The sequence below is a fragment of the Melanotaenia boesemani genome, chromosome 8, assembly GCF_017639745.1.
Source record: "Melanotaenia boesemani isolate fMelBoe1 chromosome 8, fMelBoe1.pri, whole genome shotgun sequence".
Classification (NCBI taxonomy): Eukaryota; Metazoa; Chordata; class Actinopteri; order Atheriniformes; family Melanotaeniidae; genus Melanotaenia; species Melanotaenia boesemani.
In genome coordinates this window covers 14,915,018-14,934,239 of record NC_055689.1, presented here as the reverse complement: position 1 = coordinate 14,934,239, position 19,222 = coordinate 14,915,018, and the positions used below count along the sequence as shown (strand labels likewise).

The 19,222-nt window shown below is 39.8% G+C and overlaps 1 protein-coding gene across 2 annotated transcripts; it reads right to left on the bottom strand.

Moving 5' to 3' along the window:
• Positions 1-4,460: 4,460 nt before the first annotated feature.
• On the bottom strand, positions 4,461-19,100 carry LOC121644188 (nuclear receptor ROR-beta-like). Of its 2 annotated transcripts, XM_041991957.1 has the most exons (10): positions 18,650-19,100; positions 12,189-12,274; positions 11,940-12,081; positions 11,225-11,740; positions 9,942-10,063; positions 9,508-9,640; positions 8,833-8,940; positions 8,028-8,138; positions 7,525-7,637; positions 4,461-6,972 (listed from the first exon to the last, which is right to left on the bottom strand). In XM_041991957.1, exons 1-10 carry the CDS (start codon positions 18,654-18,656, stop codon positions 6,811-6,813), a joined length of 1,500 nt encoding a protein of 499 aa, XP_041847891.1. In that variant the 5' UTR covers positions 18,657-19,100; the 3' UTR covers positions 4,461-6,810. The 2 variants fall into 2 exon arrangements, with proteins under 2 accessions (XP_041847891.1, XP_041847890.1); XM_041991956.1 differs by lacking the exon at positions 18,650-19,100 and having other exon boundaries at positions 12,189-12,317.
• Between the last annotated feature and the right edge of the window lie 122 nt (positions 19,101-19,222).

The window sequence follows — 19,222 nt, the reverse complement described above, 5'->3', positions numbered from 1 at the left end:
TACAGGTACAACAACTATAGCGCTGGCAAATTAGCTCACAGTCATTTAAAGCAGTACTTTTTCCATTTTCTCCTAACTGGCTTGAAAATGCAGAGGCAGTTCTTCAACACTGCTTCTTTGTTAGTAAAGAAACAGGTCATGAGATCGGCCTGCTTCTGGGATCAGACATCCATCAAGAGTTTTTCTTAATTAAGCGGGCTGCAGTAGCGTACCTGTGTCAGCTCTATCCATCTGCGACTATTGGACATCAAGCAATAAAGATGATAAATACTTGTACAATTGACAATCTCCTGTATATGAAGCATGTGGCGATCAAAAAAAGACCAGGCGTTGAAAATAACCTACAGAAACGTCCTAATGCTGACATAGACATCAACCTTACTTCTGGAGCATGAACACTTTGAGAAGAAGTAAAATTACTGTGGCTGAACCAGATTTTAAGATTAAAAGGACAGTTATGAAATGAATGCCTTTATAATGAAGAGGACATGGTTGCTTGTAAACTGGGATTCCTACTCAGCACAGAGCTTTTTGGAAAGTACCAAACTCCAGGTTGTCCTGTTGCAAAAAAGATGTCCAACTCCACTGAGATCTTGTGAGTAAATCATAAATTCCCAATATTTGTTTAATTTATAGTATCCAGTTTATTTTTTGCTTATTTTTAATGTGTACCTTTCATTTAAAAAACCTATTGGTAGTATAATATTGGCATAATTTACTCATCTATTAATTCTGTTGTTTCTTTTTTCCCCCATTTTTCCAGGATGTGAGGATTTCAATGATTTTTAGGCTGATATTGACAAGTGGGCCAGTGAAAGTATCAAAGCTCTACCATGTAAAAGGTATTTATGAATTATACTTTTATCTTCTGTAACATCACCTCCTTGTTGAGAAAACATTTACATGTTTAGGTTGTTGGAATCAGGCAGTTGTAAGGAACAGGAACCCCTGTTCAAGATAAAGTTTACTGACACAACAGTTCCTTTGAAAGGGTTTAAACAGGTAAACCGAGGAAGGATATACATTTGACCCCAATGATAACCTTAACTTAACATAATGCATAGAAATTAACTTTAAGGACAGGGAAGTTTTTCAGGTGATGGATGAAGGCTCTCAGAAACAAACTTCGGCTAAACAGGGTCATTTTATTGTATATATGAAAACTAGTGGTACTTTCTCTCTTATAAAAATTAAAGGGCTACAACACTTACTATAGGTAAAACAACAGAGTGCATCTAATTTATTGATGCACTTCAATACAAAAGAAACTTTTATTGAAGTGGGGTGAAGAACGTCTGGTCTGAACACAGATGGGAGGTCAGGAATGAGCAGAAGAGGAAGAGCAGGATCTGAAATAATGGTCCACATTCATGAAAAGATAAGTCAGATGACAGAAATACACTTTCAAATAGGCTAATGAAGACGAAGCATGGACAAAAACATCACTATGTAATATCTATATGGACTGAAATACGTCTGGTCTAATACAGGAACACTACAGGCTCTGGAAGAGAGAAGCAGCATGACATGGACTGAGGCTGTGGAGGAGGCTGACCAGGACCAGATGGAAGAAAGGTTGGAGGAAAAACAGTCACTATTTCTGAAAAGTATAGTATAAACACAAGAAAGAAACATTTATGAGTTAATAATGCTTTGATCTATCTTTTTATAGTGAGAGGCAAGCGCTTGTCAGGCTAGAAATGGAGAAACAGTGCTTTCTTTTATAAAAAAAAAAAAAAATTAAAGTTCAGACAAAGTTTTCTTTAAAGTTTATTTTTTTTTAACATTGCAGATGTAAATTATCTTGTGTCTGGAAAAATTCTGTCCAGTTTAGTCGGAAGTGTCATATCTTTTTCTTTCTTTTCTAGATCAGCAGAAAAACAAAATGCCAAAGATGGGTAACGTTTGTGCAACATACAATTTTATTATTTCATTTTCACAAATAGCATAAAGGTTTCGCAAAACAGAAACTGTATTTTAATGAATCTTGATGTTGTTCAGGATATTTCAGTCCAGGTTTGAAGTGTCTAAGTGCTGTTGTTTTTTAGAGGATCTGGTCTAAGGGAGTCCAGATAGCAAAATTGTCATAAAATGAGCCTCATTTTCATTTTCACAAATAGAAAAAGGTTTCACAAATCTGAAACTGTATTTTAATGAATCTAGATGTTGCTTAGGATATTTCAGTCACTTCAGTTTGAAGTGTCTAAGTGGTGTATTTTTTTTTTTTCATCAAGAGCTGTCTAATATGGTCTAGATTGCTCCAAATTCCGTGGAATCGCTCTTGACCCCATTTGACGAATCGGAAGCGAACTTCAGCCTCGTTCGCTGAAGTGGGCCGTGTTCTGAGCCAACACACGTAGACACGCGCACATAAACATTTATTTTAAAATATCTGCACAATTCTGCAAATACAAAAATATTGTCAGACATGGCAGATTTAACTACGTAGCAGCTTATGACAAACAAAGATAGAATCTAAATAATAAAATAATAAAAGGAAAATACATTAAATAAAAAAAAACAATCAACCTAAACTATTAGATTGAGATAGTGACACAAAGCAATGTGCAAAGGGAGCACAACATTAGTTAAATTTCCTGAATCATTGGGAGAGTTACTCATGGCGCTCACTAAACTCTGAGCTGTGAATCCATTGTCAAATTTGAGGGATTTCAGATACATGTTGAATTCATTTCTGAAGTAAACAAAGTTGGGAGGACATTTCTGCATTCTGGTTTTAAGAAACTTAGCTACACATAAAATAACATTAATAAAGAGTTCATTATTTCTATTTTTTAAGATCAAGCCAAAAGTTATGTCATGCTTTGAAAGGGAAGTTAAGACAGATGAGAATTTGTTTTTCAACCGTTCATTTACATCTGACCAGAACCTTTGGACTACATCACAGGAGAAGAACACATGATCGGTGTCCTCAATGTTGTTTTTACAAAATGAAAAGTGGTTGTCCTTAATGTTAAAGTGTAATCTGAGTAATTCCTTTGAGGGATAGATAATACTCATGATTTTAAAATGTGTTTCCTTTGCTTTATGGGAGTCTCGCTAGTTGTGTTTAATTTGTGCCAGTAACTTTTCCACCCTTTTTTGGCCGCAATCAAATTTAAAATGAGTAAATATTTTCCATGAAATGGTCAAATTTCTCAATATAAACACGTGAAATGTTCTTTATGTTCTACTGAAAATAAAATATGGGTATATAAGATTTAGAAATTGTGTTCTGTTTAATTTACATTTTACAGAGTCCAGACATTTTTGCAGTTGGGGTTAAACATGTCAAACATGGTCATGGTCTCAGTGTCTGCTCTTAGGCCAGGTACACACATAACGATTTTTTTAATCTCATGAGATTTTTTTATCTGGTTGAGACCTCACACGTCAAGATGAAAAAAATCAGTTTTGATCGTATTGTGCGTGTGGTGTGCTCCAAAAATGTAATCACAGAACAACACACACACATAAAGATGCTGTCCGGCAACTGCTCTACAATCTAGTCTTCAGAGCCGGACAAATGTCGAAACGTAGAAGAAGAACCATAGCAACAACCGGCAAAAAGCAAAGAAAAAGAAACATAGTAACAATCGGAAAACACAACACACAGCAAGGAAGGGGATATATAGGATGAGGGAATGATGGTGTTCTTGGGATTGTTGTTAACAGAAAAAGCCAGAAGTGAAAAAAATAACAGACTGGAGACGGCTTGAACACAGACTTTATTTACTTCCTTGTTCCCCAGCCAGCTCGCTCTCTGATTGGCTACATTCTGTACCACGTCACCATCCACGTAGTCACAATGCACGAATCGTCGGCATTCCTCAGAATTTTGCACTGAAATATTAAACATGTTCAATACTCCCAATTGTCGGCTACGACCTGTTTCGGAGCCTGATTATCGGGACAAATCGGCTCCTAACACACCACAGACCAAATGATAATTGGACAGAGAAATCTCACGATGATCTGGCGTTTGCCTGCCGAGGTCGGGAAGAGGCAAAATCAGGACAAAAACAACCCAAAAATCCCTATGTGTGTACTAGACCTTAGTGTCACCCAAGCAGATGCAAAGAAATGTTTACTATAAAACCACTTCACTTCCCACTGAAGCCTTTTTTGTTCCAAGGTTCTTTATCGGAAAAGTTTTTCCATTTTGATGAACTTGCCACAGTTCTACTGCAGGTTATGGCTGTCTCTGTCTTTTATGTCTTCATGTAATCTCACACCTTAATATTGAGATCAGGGCTTTGCAGTAGCAAAACCATCTGCTGTAGGAATTCTGGGTACTCAAGGGGCTGAAAATAACCATGACTCTGTATGTTTGGAATCACTGACATACTGCAGAATACATTTCCAACCAATTGGATGATCGTATTGCACTGTGTATAATGGGTGTGAAAACTTTGCACAATTAAAATGACATAAAACTGCAGTTAAAATAAGACGCAACATTTCAAAAGAAAAAGAAACCATTTATTACATTCTTAAAACCACGTATAATGTATCCCATTGGACAACATATATATCAAGCTGTGTGACTCTTGGACTAGTAATATACCTCTTGTACATTTTGTCATACAGGGAAAGAGAACGGAGTCAAACTATTGTTTTTTTTTTGTTTGCACTTTCCTAATCTTTCCTCATTTAAAAAAAAAATCATTTACAAGACAAAAAGTGGAGACACGTGAAGAAAATGTGGATAAAAGACTGACGAATAAATGAAAGTCACAGCAAAGAAACATTAAACCCCAATAACAAAATTCATCTGTAACCTAACTGATTTTTTTTATTTTTTTTTTTAAAAAAGATCCTACGCATCTTAAATTGAATGTTACAATATTAGGACAAACAGGAAGGGTTTTGACACTTTGTGAGTAACATTCACAAAAATAGAACTTACGTCCACAGTGATTATGGTTATGGGTCTTAGGTGCAAAGGTGTGAGGAGTACAAGGCTAAGACGACACTTGCAACAAAGGGACAAGAGATCACAGCTAGCTCCCTGAGCAACAGGCAGCAGGTCCTCGGACTCTGCTCAAAACACAGCACCTCAAGTAAGACATTATCGTCATCATCTCAATGCTTTAACACCCTCAGAAAATGTGCTATTATGTACATGTCAAATGTAAACAGTAATGGATGACTTATGTGATAAAATAACAAAATAATAATAATAATAATAAAAGAAACCGGTTTATTGAAGTCTTACTGGCATTGAAGCCCAACTCAGGGGGGCAGCTGGTAGCTCTGTCTGGCCTTAGACTAGTGTCAAGTGAGAAAGAGGAAAAGTATAAGTGCTTGATATTTGGACAAGTGTTGGGTTTACGACTAAAAGAGAGAGGGACACCAAATGTACAAAATAATACAGTTGTACCAACCAGCAGAGAGGGTTTACGATACATATGGACCATTTTAATCTCAGACTTTAGCTAAATGAAATGAGTGAATCACTGTAACATTACTGTACTCCTACTGAAGTGACTGCTGGTCAGGAACAAGTGTGAAGACCCAGTTATCATATAGTTCTTGAAGTCATCTTTTGCCTTGCTCTCTCTTCTTCTTAGTGTCCTGTTTGTCCTCTTGTCTCTTTAAGCGAAGGTGGGGAGGGCAGGCAGCAGCAGTGCAGACTGAAAGCCAACAGTTCGGAACACAAGGCAATGTTTTTTCTTTATTTCTTTTGCCTTTGCTTGAGTACGCTCCCTCCCCTGCTGTGTCGCATCAGCAACAAGTGTTCACCCAATGCCTTGTGGGACGGTCACGCCACTACCGTCAGGCCAAGAAGAGATTTGTTGCCACGGAAACCTGAGAGTACTGTCAAGAGTGGATGAATTGTCCAGAAAGAAAAATGTAATCCAAATATCAGCCTTTCTCACATCTTTTGTGCCTCCTCTTCTATCTTATGCTCCTTTTTTCTCTCCCTCACACACTCTTACTCTCACCTATATAGTTATCTATTTACATTCTTATTTAAAATATTTATTTATAAATGTGTATATAAATTAAAGATAATTTCATCTTGTCCTGTCTCTAAGTGGCATTTGCAAGGAAAGGGGTGTGTGGGACTGAGGTTTCTCATTGCATTACAAGAGCCTAGAAAAAGGCAGCACCGAACACTGTCTATTGTAAATGTGTGTGAAATTGTTTGTGAGCTATTAACTTAGTTCAGTCTAAGTTGTGAGCCATATGTGTGTTTCTTTTAATGGCAGAGAAAACTCTGACCTGTGATTTTGGTCCCTAAGTGAGGGTAAGTCAAAGAATGCTGTCTGTATGAATACATGTGGGCACCATACTAAGATGCAAGGATATAGAGGAATATTGACTCAGAGCTTTATGAAGATTGAAACCTGCTGACCAACTTCATGCTAATAGTGCATGTGAAACTTTAACTCAGAGTGGCAGGGTTTTACATTCACTGTTGGGTTCTTGCCTGTGCACTGGTGCTAATTTATGAGGTACATTCATAACTAGTTTTGCGATCCACAGTGGATCAAATGTTAAACATGTTTTAGAGCTTGGAGCTTTTACATGCTTTGTGGGCTGGTCTGATATTATTACAATGCCCGTACGCTTGTTGTTAATGCTACAATATGCAGGACCGTGAGCATGTGTGGTCTGTAGTGTAAGGTGCTTTGCCTGCTGGGATAGTGGAGGACTACTTTGGGAGACGGAGTATTTAAAGTCCTGGATTGTCTCTTAATTGCTGGTTGTTAGGCTTCATTATCGCTATCCTTCTCTGTCTCTCCTTTTGCTCCCCTACCTCTGAATACACTCTCCATCTCTTTCATCTGTTTATCTGTCTGTTTAGCTGTCAGTGGAGTCTGGCAGAGGCATCTCACTGCCAAACACTTCCCGATACAATGGTGGGAAACTGTAGGCGGTTTCTGGATGGACCAAACGGAAAAACTCTAGTTTGTCAATGTGGAGGTTACAGATAGACTTCATTGTGGGCAGCTTGGACACCATCTGTGGGGACAGAAAACATGAAAAGGTAAATATGCGACTGCTTGTGTTTAACCCCATAAGAACCAGAAAAAGAAGCACAGACAGCAAACTCAGGTGATTGAGCCATTGCTCTTATTGTGAAAAGAGCAATAAAATGTTTTTCTCTGGACTTTTCACAGTGGCTTTGCTCTAAAACACAAATAAAAATCCACAAAAGCCCATATTAAAACGTAACATGAACAGAATTTGAGTGAAAACAACTTGAATCTTCTGGTTTTACTGACTGTGTAGACTTAGCGTGGCAGCAGTACAGACACTCCATCGACCACTTTGGGTAATGAGCAAAACAGTTTAGCAAACTTACAAGTAATTTACCCAATCAATTCTGAACCTTAGAAAAGAATCTTTTAGCTCACGAAAGAAAATAAAGCCTTGGCTGCATTTGAATTCTGGATGGTGTTGATTGAAATGCATCTTGAGCAGTAACATATGCTTTAAAATGTCAAAGACCAAGATCCAGTACAGGTACCTCAAGAGTGGAAGAGGTTAAAAAGAGTGATTGCTTATTTGTACCTTGTCCAGTTTCTCGTCAGAGGCCCCACTCTTCTTTAGACTGTGCTGCAGAGCCAAGTAGACTTTCTCTTGGAGTTTCTGAACCTTCTGGCCTTCTGTTAACCAGGGTCGATCTGCAGGGACCAAGATTTACCCTTAAGTCGTTGTTTAGCTGTTAAAAACCCTTCTTTTAGCTGTTTTCCGGGGTAATTTCTGTTCCTATTAAAGCTGTGCAATCAGCTTTTAATACATTTAGTATGTCCGAAACTTTCATCACTTCATTTAAAATGAAACAGAAATGTATTTAAAATGAAAAAATAAACAATTTCTTTAAAAATGTTATGCAAGCGATGAAGTGACATGCATTGTTTTGTCACTCTACAACCTGCTATCCCAGAGTGAAAGATTAATGCATGGACACAAAAACTGGTTTTAAAATAGAAAATCTCACTTTTTAATTTGTAAACTACACTTCTTTGATATTATGGGTGTCTGTGTGAAGAGAGTAGTAAAAAAATAATCACCAGGGGAGAGAAGGACAGCAGCACTAAACAGAGCCATCTCCTCGTCGGACAGCTGCAGACGGCAGAGTGCTTTTCCCAGTTCAAACACTGCGCTAACCAGGTCATCACAGCCTGCACACACAACACATTGTTTGATAAGTGAATTGACAAAAATAGATACTATTCCCCTTGCCTAATTAAATAACCAAACTGTAATTTAACCCGATGGACACATGATGCAAAGGGAATGACTAAGACCTCTGTCTGAAAAATCCATTACACTTCAATTGAATTACCAGTTTTCCTTGCTGCCACTACTGCCTGTTTGACCTATCCGAAGTCACAGGACTCAAAAATTAACTGAAAGATACTACTGCGACTAAGGTAATCCATCTTTTAGAAAGAGAGGACTTCTGGGAATGTTTCCTTGACTTTCTTTATTGAGCTCCTGAATGTGCTTAATGGTGTCTATTTTTAGTTTTCCCACTAGAGTGCATTGTTACACAGCTTTTACAATACTGAGTGGGTGGAAACATTCTTCAAGGTCTGTTCTTATTTAGAGAAACTGCTGCCGACAAGACTGAAAGTGAAACAGGTCTACTCAGAACCATTATCACAATTATCTCATTTAAAATATTGAATTATGTCCGTCACTGAAGGTATTTGTTGTAAGCTGTCCATAATGATAAACAGATAGTAATAGTAATTATTGCAAAGTGCAACTTTTCATCTTACATAAGGCATTTGAAATGTCAGATGCCTGAGTGTGTGTCAATATTTTGAAAGTTTCTAGGCTTATACAACCACATTCCCTACTGATCCTCACCGAGCGCCTTGAAGAACTGAGCCGGGGCAAATTTTCCATTGAAGAAAATGGTGCTGTTATTGCTGTTGAAGGCGCGGCACATACGTATGAGCAGGACCTCCAGACAGCCTACAAGGGTAGCCACAGACAGAGGAATAGACATGGAGAGATAGAGAAAAAAAGAAAAAGAGAGGGAAGGAGGGAGGACAGGCCCAAGATGCTCCAACATACACAAAACATACAACATAATGTAAATAAATTTTGAATCAAATTGGTGCACAGCATATATGAGACATTTTTGAACCATTTAAAAATCCACAGGATAACACAAATATCCACCAAGATTTTTTTTTAGTTCAAAATATTTACAGTGAGTAAATGTCATATATGTGCAAATCATGTAACAGATATGCATATTAATATGTGTCAAGCAAATAATCAATAGAATATATCATTCAAATGTTGTTTCCAGAATTGTGGGATTCTCCCCAGTGTTCAGAGAAGGTATGTGTTGTTTATACAAAACAAATACAAGGACGATTAAAATAACAAAAGAACAAAAAACAAAAACAAGGGAAGAAAGTTGAAGGAAAAAAAAACAGGAAGGAACTCAAATTAGCAAGTTTAAGACTTTATTTACTTTGGAATATTAACTCAGTGAGTTAGATAAGTCAGCAGTTTAGACTGTACACTGACCTGCTTTCAGCAGTATAATCTGATCATTCTGGCACAAATCCATAAAGCCCGCAATACGCTTGGCAAATTCCACCACGTACTGGATGGCATTGGTGATGTGGTGGGCGCACTGCTGCCACATCCACTCAGCTGACTGCAAAAAAGAAGGGAGCATGACAAGTCCATCAGCATCACTGTCCAGCATCATCAGGCTGCTTTAAAACATTTTGCATTATAATATTGTTTTATTGAAGATAAAAAATCCACACTACTGTCATGCATGTAACCAATGAAGTGTTTTTATGTGTGGTAATGAAAAGACAATCCACCCTGTGCAACAGTGAGGCTTACTAAGCTTTTGCAAAAGACTGAGGTTGGTGACTCTGAAGAAAGATTTTCCCACACAAAGGTGTTTTTGTTTTACTTTTCCTGAGAGCTACGGTGTGATTGCTTACCTTGTTCTGGAAAGTCCGTGTTTCCTCAGGTGAATACTGTACCCAGGTAAATCTCTTCATGTCTTCAGCGCTGTACTGACATGTTTCCAAGTGGGACTTGACAATACTCTGAGTGATGTTCTCTGTAAAATGAAACACACACACGACACTCAGTGCTGTCTCACTCTGTTGGTACTGTATCAGGTTTGTGCTTTGCAAGCACAGGGAAAGTGTAGGAGAATCATGGTGGTGCTGTTTTTATATCTACACATTCATGTGGCCTGTTATTGTTAAGACACTTTGCAGCAGGAAAAAAAATGAATCCTAATGCCTTGTTTATTTTTTACCTAACATTTCCCAATTCCTGCACTAGTGCCAATATTTCTACTAATTTCTTCCTTTCACAGTCCCCAGAGCTCTACTCAAAGCAGTTTGTTGTTTCTAGAAACCATCTAATAAAAGAGAAATTAATTCCTAAAAAGGTCTTTAGAGACACTGCTTTCTCTTTAGAGAGAGTATAAAGACTACTACACCACAGTGCCTCTACTTGACCCTGTTTGCGGAAAGAAGATTTTCCTCTCCCTTTCATATTGTTTATTTTCTGCTTGTTTTGCCAATTTAATCTTGTCCTTGTCCTGCTTTGCTGTTTTATCTGTTGTGTGTGTGACATTCTCAAGAGATACATATATCCCTGCCCTTCATCTTTGTTTGCTGCCAAATTAGATTTGCTTTTAAAATGATATTATATTTTCTTTCATCCGGTTTTGTTAAGCGCTTTTGCTCATTTCCAGGGAGGCACAGCCAGGAGTTTACTATAGGCTCTCAAATAAACATTGGCTCAATATTATTCTGCCAGAGCATCCAGCTGTGGTGCACGTCCACAAACTAATCTCCAATCCTCTGATCTGATTTAAATCTTTGGTGCAGGGATATTTGCCTCATGTTCTTAACGTGTTAAAACCGCTGTCCGCCGAACAAAAGCAATAATGCTCCACGAACTGCTAAGAGCGATTTAATATGAAACAGATGGAAAAAGTATTAACTTTAAAGAAGCATGAAACCCTTGAGCAATTTAGCATACTATAGATTTTACTAATACAGGCCTGTCTCATGAATGAATGGGCCAGGGAAGCTTCTAAAACCTGCTGGACAGCAGACCTCAACGTGGGGAGTTTGAAATCCCTGCCTTATATGATTTGTTAGTAAAATATGAAACAAAGACATTCTAGTACACTACATGACACTCTCTTTGTGGCATAAGAGATGGAACATAAGACATTGTTTGCTGTTGCTTTAAATCTTACCAAGCTCTGTTACTGAGCAGTCATCCGGCAGATGGTCCAGCAGTGCATGTCTATGTCCCAGCAGTGGATGTATATGCAGGAGCTGAATCCCATTGGTGTCCGCCGAGTCCAGCATAGTCTGCTGAGGGGAATTCTGATTGGACAAGGATGAGGAAGACGAAGAAGAAGATGAGGAGTTGGAGGTGTTCCCAGTGCTGGCTCCTCCGCTCCCGAGCAGCTCCAGGCTGCAGTATTCGCTGGCCTCCTCAGGGGTCAGCGGCAGGTCAAACAGGTCAGGCAGCGCTGCAATGTCATCCAGGTCGCTGAGTGTGGAGGTGGAGCCCCCACTGCTGTAGGATCGGCTCAAACCCTCTTCACCATCCTCTGCACTGCTGCTGCAGACTCCATCCTCCCTGGTTAAAGAGAGGGCAGAGGACCCTCCTCCGGAGCCAACACACTCTTGGGACTTCTGATGCTTTTGAACCTCAGCATAGAGGCTGTCCCGCTGTTTCTTTGACATGCGACCAAACTTGACAGCTGCAGAGAGGAATAACATCTCACTGTCACAGACAAACAAACTCATCCTACGTGTGACAACTTACTTCACTGCTAAGTTTAATGAACATGGATGTAAAATTACAGTATCACAAACTTAACATTTTAAATTCCCTTATTTAAGCATCTGTTTTCTGATGAGTGGGTAAAGGAAAAGAAAAATGTATTTGTCTGTGTTTACCATCTCGACTCATGCCCAAAGCCAGACACTTCTGCAGACGGCAATGCTGACACCGGTTACGGTTAGTTCGGTCAATTAGACAGTTCCTCTGGCGAGAACATGAGTACATGGCATTGTTCTGCTGGCTGCGACGAAAGAAACCCTAGATGCACACAAACATACAACGGTATCAATTACACAAAAACTTTACATGAAGCAGCTTGGTTAAAGTTATGTGTTCTGTTTTACTTTCAGCTTTCTGCCACTCACCTTGCAGCCTTCACAGGTGATGACTCCATAGTGAATTCCTGAGGACTTGTCCCCACAGATCTTACAGGGGATGACCTCGATCTGAGCTGCAGGACCAAAAAACAACATTGGCATGACATGTCACAAAACTGGACACTAATGGGTCTCACATGGACACAGGAAGCTGTGCTTCACATTAAACACTCAGTCAGCATCTGCTTTGTGAAGTACAGCTGATATGACTTTAGCTTGTTTGGTAGCTCAAATAAACTACATCTAAACAAGCACAAGACTCAGCAGTATAATATTCAGACAAAATAGTTTCATAGAAGCCCATACTTAGCATGCTTTCAGCCCAGATGGGGCAGACAGACACCCACCCTGAGTCTGGCTCTGTCTGAGCTTTCTTCCTCTCTTAAAGGAGTTTTCCTCCTCTCTGTTGCCAAGAACAACTCAAGGGGGTTTTGCCGGACCTCCCTCCACATTATTGTGACGTGCCGACCTAACTATGTAAAGCAGCCAGAGATGACATGTTATAATTGGCTGCTACATTAATAAAACTAACTTCAGGTCTCTATCATGATTGGCTCTACTAGAGTTTGTTCACAGTAAATCAAGGCTCTCCTTTCCACCGTCACCCGCCATCCTTGAATCAAAGTGATGCTTAAGTGTGATCTGTTAAGTTTCCTGTATGAGGCTACTTTTCAGGAATGGTATTATATAAGCATAACAAAAAGGAATTGGACTTAACTGGACCATATTAATTCAATTTGTAGCGGCCTTGTTTATTTCTTCAGTGGCATGAATTTGTTTTGTTGTGAACTGGCACAGCTTAAGCTAAACTGAATTTTAGCTGCTGCGGAAACAAGATTATACAACGTCAAAGAAAAAAACTTGTATTATCTAACGATGAGATTTTTTGCTAAATAATAGAAACAAGTTCCTTACTTTTACAGAATTTTAAATGAATGTAGACATAGCTGTGAATATTTTAATAGCTCGCCACAAATGTTACAAAAGGAACCTTAAATGGATTTTTCATTCATGATCTCATTTAATTGCTGACCTTTATCAGTTTTACTGCAAAAGACAGCTACATCCAGTTGTTAAATTGCACCTTCCCTCACTTATCCTCAGCAGGACCCCAACTGACAACATCATAAGGTTTATACTTATACTTTATGAATGTGAGTGCAGTCTGACCCTAAAACATGTATCATTACCAGAGGTGTGTGTAGCTTTAGAGTGGAAGCCTGTCACATAACTGTTTTTTTTTATCTCATCTTAACCAGTTTGTTGGTCTGTATTTGTCTTGCCTGCATCTTTTATGGAAACATGATCATGGCATTTTCTCGAGTGGTAATAGCAGTCCTGCAAAGTAACTAGAACACAGTACAAGTAAAGATAATTTCCCTTGAGCTGTTTTTGTATGTATCCCCTATATACCCCCCCCCCTCTCAGGAGGGAACAGAGTTCACAAACTGATAGGGCATCACATGACCCTCACACATTTGACAGACACAAAGATTCTTCTCTCTAAGTAGAGGTGTAGATAATATGCTACCATATCATGAGACATTTGCTATCTATCTGAATCCCACAAATGCTGTGCGCAACACTTCTTTGGTTGTTTTTTTTTTTGTTGTTTTTTTTGGGGGAAACCACCAAGGGATTGAGGAGGAATTGTTGCACTTTAAGGTACTGGAAAACACAACTTTCCACTTCTTTTTCCGTTTAATGACACACTCGCCTGTCTCTTCTCTAAAGCTGTTGACTAAAATACTCCAACTGATGAGGGCAGCTGCAGGCATGCAATGGAAAAATATCTCCCTCCTCCCTCGCGCTCCTTTCCTCTCTTTCCTCCCCTCCACCCCTCCCTCATCTCTCGATTATATAACTCCTGTCTGTGAGCATTCTTCACAACACTCATTGAGTAGGCTCACTCTAGCAACACTGACACCCCGCCTTCCTCAGACTCTGTCTTTCCCAGTGGCTGTGCGGTGTATGCTGCTTCCTCAGCATTGGCTGAGTCATCCGTCACTCCGGCTCTGTAGCCTGTCAGCCCATGTGGACATTCTGTCCCACTGACACACTTTCCCACTGCAGAGGGAGAAGGCAGAGGGAGGAAAAAGCGCAGTCCCGCTCTCCGCAGACCAGTTTTAAGGTGGATCTGAACAGTTCTCAGACTTCACTGCAAAACATCTCCCTAAAAGCTTGTTGCCTGAGTTTTAAAAAAAGACTCTGTTACATGAAAGAAAAATTAAACACAAAAAGTGTCTAGAAAACATGCAGCAAGAGGATAAGTCAGTCTTTAGCTACAACTTTACATTTGTATGGGGCGCTTGAAGTTTCACAGTGGCGTTTTAGTAACAAGACACCACATGCGGTATGACTGTAAAGGCACATACTGTACAGTCCACTCAAACCATACAAACTCAGGGGCTGTCAGCTTTTCAGCCCCTCTGCCTGGTCTGTGACATTGAGCTTCTGTTTCAATCCTTTCTATTCTTGTCCTGTGCTGAGAGCCAAAATTACACAGATGCCCAGCTACCCACCCCAAGTTCAACCATACACACAAAACATGCTTTCTTACTGTTCTTCTCTGGCTCTCTGCAGATATCAAGGCAGAAACAGAGACAGTAACAGATTTACTGAGTTTCTAATTGGATTTTCAGCTACAAGCGTGACTCCCAAATATGTAAACAAGACTAAATGTATGCTGTTTTGCAGTGCATACACAATGAAGGCCAAAATTCGCTCTCCGCAAGGCATATTTAGTTCAAACTGAACCAAAAGAGTGGAAGAAAGCAGCCATCAGCACTTTGGTTTAGGTGACTGGATGATATTTCTGTAATACATAGATAATTTTGTAAGTAAAATACTAAATGCCTTTAATGGCTAAAAAAAACTTCATATGATATTTAATTAAGCAGCCATGTTGTAGACTGTTTTATATGAAATCTTTTGTCCATAACTGACTAAATTTACAAGTGTAAAAATGTTACAGGAACGCTTCACGTTGCAGGTAGTTCAAGTACTGATTGCAGTATTTCTTGACTGATTAACTATTTGTTCTAGAAATACCCAGAAAACCAGGAAAAATGCCCATTTCAAGTTGAAACACTTAAACTTTGGACATAATGTCTACCACTGACAGTGTTGTGTGTTTTCTATAATAAAAGACTAAGAAAACCACCACATATATATGCACATTTATGGACACTATAAAATATAGGGGCCAGTTTACTATCTATATTTTGCCTTTTGTAGTTAATCAATGTTAAGATGTATTTTATTTTATCAGTTAATTCTAAGTTAAACACATCATCAAAATTTAGCTGACTGTCGACGCTGATAGAGACACAACGGCAGATGCCACACACTAAAAGATTATTCACCTTTAACCCTGAATATCACTGTTGACCTGTGAAACAACACCAGTCTGGGGTCCCTGACCTTTGGCTCTCTTGAGACAGCAAGCACTCCAAATAAATCAATACCCATCCTGCTTTTGGCTAATATGATGCATGATGTCTGGGGCAGTTTGGATTTGCCACTTGGAGTCATTAAAAAATGAAATAAATGAGGAGAAATGTCAAAGCAAAAAGTGATATTTGAGCAGAGCAGGTGTTGGGAGCTCTGGGATTGCAACTTTGTGCGGCACACCCAAACCTTCACACAGAATAAACTGAAGGGGGACGTTTTAACGGCTAAGACAAACACGTTGGCCTCTGAGTGTTTATCAGCTAGCTGAATGTGTAACCTTGTTATCTCTACTAAAGCTAATTCAGTAGGGGTGGGGTGTGAAGAGGCAAAGGAAAATCACTGACTTTGTGCTTTCAACAGTTCACTTCTCTGCTTCTAATGAGGAACAAAGGGGCAATAATTCTCAGTTGTCCCATGGCCACTGTCTCAAACAGTTAGTGTGTCAGTGTGTCAGCAGTACAACAAAGAAAACAGGATTAATTCGGACCTGTCACGCATTCACCATCACATACCTGCCAAGATACGTAGACATATAGATGCCACTCCTGCCTTTCTTATTCCTAAAACTTGCTTTTAAAAGCACAAGAAGCCTGTTTACACTACAAATATTACCTGACCTCAAGAAGCACAATGGCACAGATCTGTATAGAAAGGCTGACAAATTATAAAAACACCCTCAGCAGGAGGTGGTGGCGTCACCCTTCAGTTCTATAAGAAACACTGACGCACTTCTTGTGTCTTGCCTCTCAATCGGGTGTAGGCTTTTCAGTGTCTCACAGAGCTGGATCAAAGCAATCTGCTGTACCTGTCCTCCTTCTTCTTGAAATCCCTTTGAAGGAATGTTTAGCAGAATATTTTATTTCGCTAAGATGAGACCTTTTGAAGAGAACATGTGTAGACTTATTTAAACACATGGATTCGGAAGATAAACAGGCATACATGCTTTAGCATTCAACTCATGAAAATACCCATTACCATAAAAAGATGATAAAAGTTGAAATGAGGAAATTAGAGTAGAGGATAAAAATATGCAAAACACACACACTGTATAGAATCTGGTCGTCTGGCTTCTGGTGCTTTCACTGGACTCTATTTTAAAAGATGCAAATACCACTTGAGGCCAAGCTGAGGCCCACAGCAGGGGGAGTAGAACTGAGCTAAGAACTTCACTGGCCTCTTATGCAGGGTGTCAGTGTATGACATAAGTCTTGTGATCTTTCAATCTGTCTGCAACACACTTTGTAGAAGAGCATAAAACTATCTACAACAACAATCCAGAGGAGGAGTCAGTGGTTCAGACATCAAAGCACGCCAGTTCGATTCTGTGAGCATGCCAAAACTGTAACAGATGACTCAACACTGTGACCTTCAAGTATGTGGAAGCATTCTCAGTCTGGCATATAAAATGCTGACACTCGTTTTCAGTAAGAGAGCGACAGACTGCATGACAAACCACCATTTTTGGCCTAGCTGGCTAAGAAAGTGTGGAAGTTTGTTTACATTTGAATATCCTGCCAGAGAGAAAGGAACCTCCCTCCACCAGAGGCCCCAGTGTTTCTTCCTCCCTCTCTTCACTTCACTGTCCCTCTCCCTTTATTCTAATCTATTTCCCTTCCTTGCTAAGAAAAAATAACTCCTTGCAGATACTCTTTGGTCCTGTGTAACAAAAGGCTATGGTATTTGCCAGTGTCAGAGAAAAACAAAACAAAACAAACAAACAAAAAAAACAAAAACAAAACAAACACACACACACACACACACACACACAAAACAAAAACACCCCCCCCCCCCCCCACACCCCCACCCGACCAAAAAAAAAAAAAAAAAAACTTGAGCATAAAGGGGACTTGTGCAGTTGGAGCCAAACTGCTGCTGGTGAAAGAGTTTTATTTGGATGTTATAGCCCATCAACATGGACGCAAAAAAAATTAGCTGTACTTTTTTATCCTTTTTTATCTATTGAAAATTCAATCCCACCAGGTTGGTATAAGCAGCATTCCTTCCAGCCAGATCCAAGCTAAACCTGAGAGCAACATGTTGACAGCCGACCGTCACAATGGGCTCGTAACGGCACATGGTGAAGCACGTCCTGCTGCACGACGCATCCCATAGTCATCCCCCCTCCCTCCGCTGTGGATGCTGTATAATGCTGGGTGACATAACTAGGTCAGTGGAACAGCCGCGTCCTTCTCCCTCTGTAGACTCACACAGTCAGCCATGCTGGCACAGCCGTCACATCATAACAACACCACAATAACATCAACACACCTGGACATCAATCTTGTAACGTCGTCTGTGAAAATAAGTACTTTGCAAGCATTTTCAGGACTGTTTTATTCATTATAATCACATGATCACGTACAAGTTTATACTAAATAGATTGCTTAAATTGTTTACGCGACAACTTGTGCGAATGGGTGTAAATGCAACGCATACATAGATGCTTTTGAGTTTTAAAAAAAATTACCTGGTAGGAAACTTGATATGGTCGAATAACATCTCGATTACATAAGTGGAGTTTTGGTTAACAACATCCCCTCATGCCCCTCCCTCTCCTCATTGCATAACTCTTACATGGGTCCCCTGGCAAAATGCACAGGACTCTCAGGTGAGGTATGACTCAGATTTCTATAACAAAATAAATGACAGATGGCACCGTTGTGAATTAAAAAGCGCAATTACGTACATGGCGATCACAAAGGAATGCTATCATTACCACATCATTTAAAATTTATGGTCCAAACTATTTTAACCAGTTAAATTCATTCTTATGAGTAAACTGCGTGCCTCCAGCTCTTCATGACTGCATGCTGAACTTCAGGCTTTAGCATGCCGCTCGGGGCTCTGTGCACCCATAATCCAGTCATGAGGGATTTGTGCGCACTGAAGTCCTTGTGCGCACACATGTGGCTGCTGTTCCAGCCCATACAAAAGCATACTGCGATCAACTTTATCTGCACATGCACACTTTTATCTTTGCATAAAAATCAACTTACCTCTCATTTTGGTGTTGTCTTTATTTTCGTAAGGACGATGAAGACTCGGCTACATGAGGTTTAGGTGGAGGTGACCCGAAAGAGGCGAATGAAGCGTTGTTGCCAGAGTAAACTGGCTCTGTAAATGTTAACTTCGTCCTGGCTGCAACCAGCTTTGTAACGCAAGACCAAAAAAATGGAGGGGAAATAAGAAATTGCCCCAAAACTCTTCTGTTTTTATCGCTCGATCAAGTCCGAGGAAAATAAAAGAGCGAAGGAAGTCGCTTGGGTTCGCATCGTAGCCGTCTCTGCGCACTGCCAAAAAGATTTGACTCAACTTTTTTTTTTTTTTTCCTGACAGATTAGTCCCACGACGAAGGAGCGTTGTTCGGACCCCCCCTCTGCGTTGTGACTCTCCGCCTGCTTTCCTCTCAGTCTACCCTGCTAACCTACTTTCTCCAAGCGTGGACTCTCACATGATCTCACTGCCGACAGCTCCTCGCTCAACGCACGCGGGGGCGCGCATACGGGAGCGAGTTTAAGGTAGCCTAGCAAACGATTAATTCAGCGCTCTCGAATCTTTCCTCTCTGCAC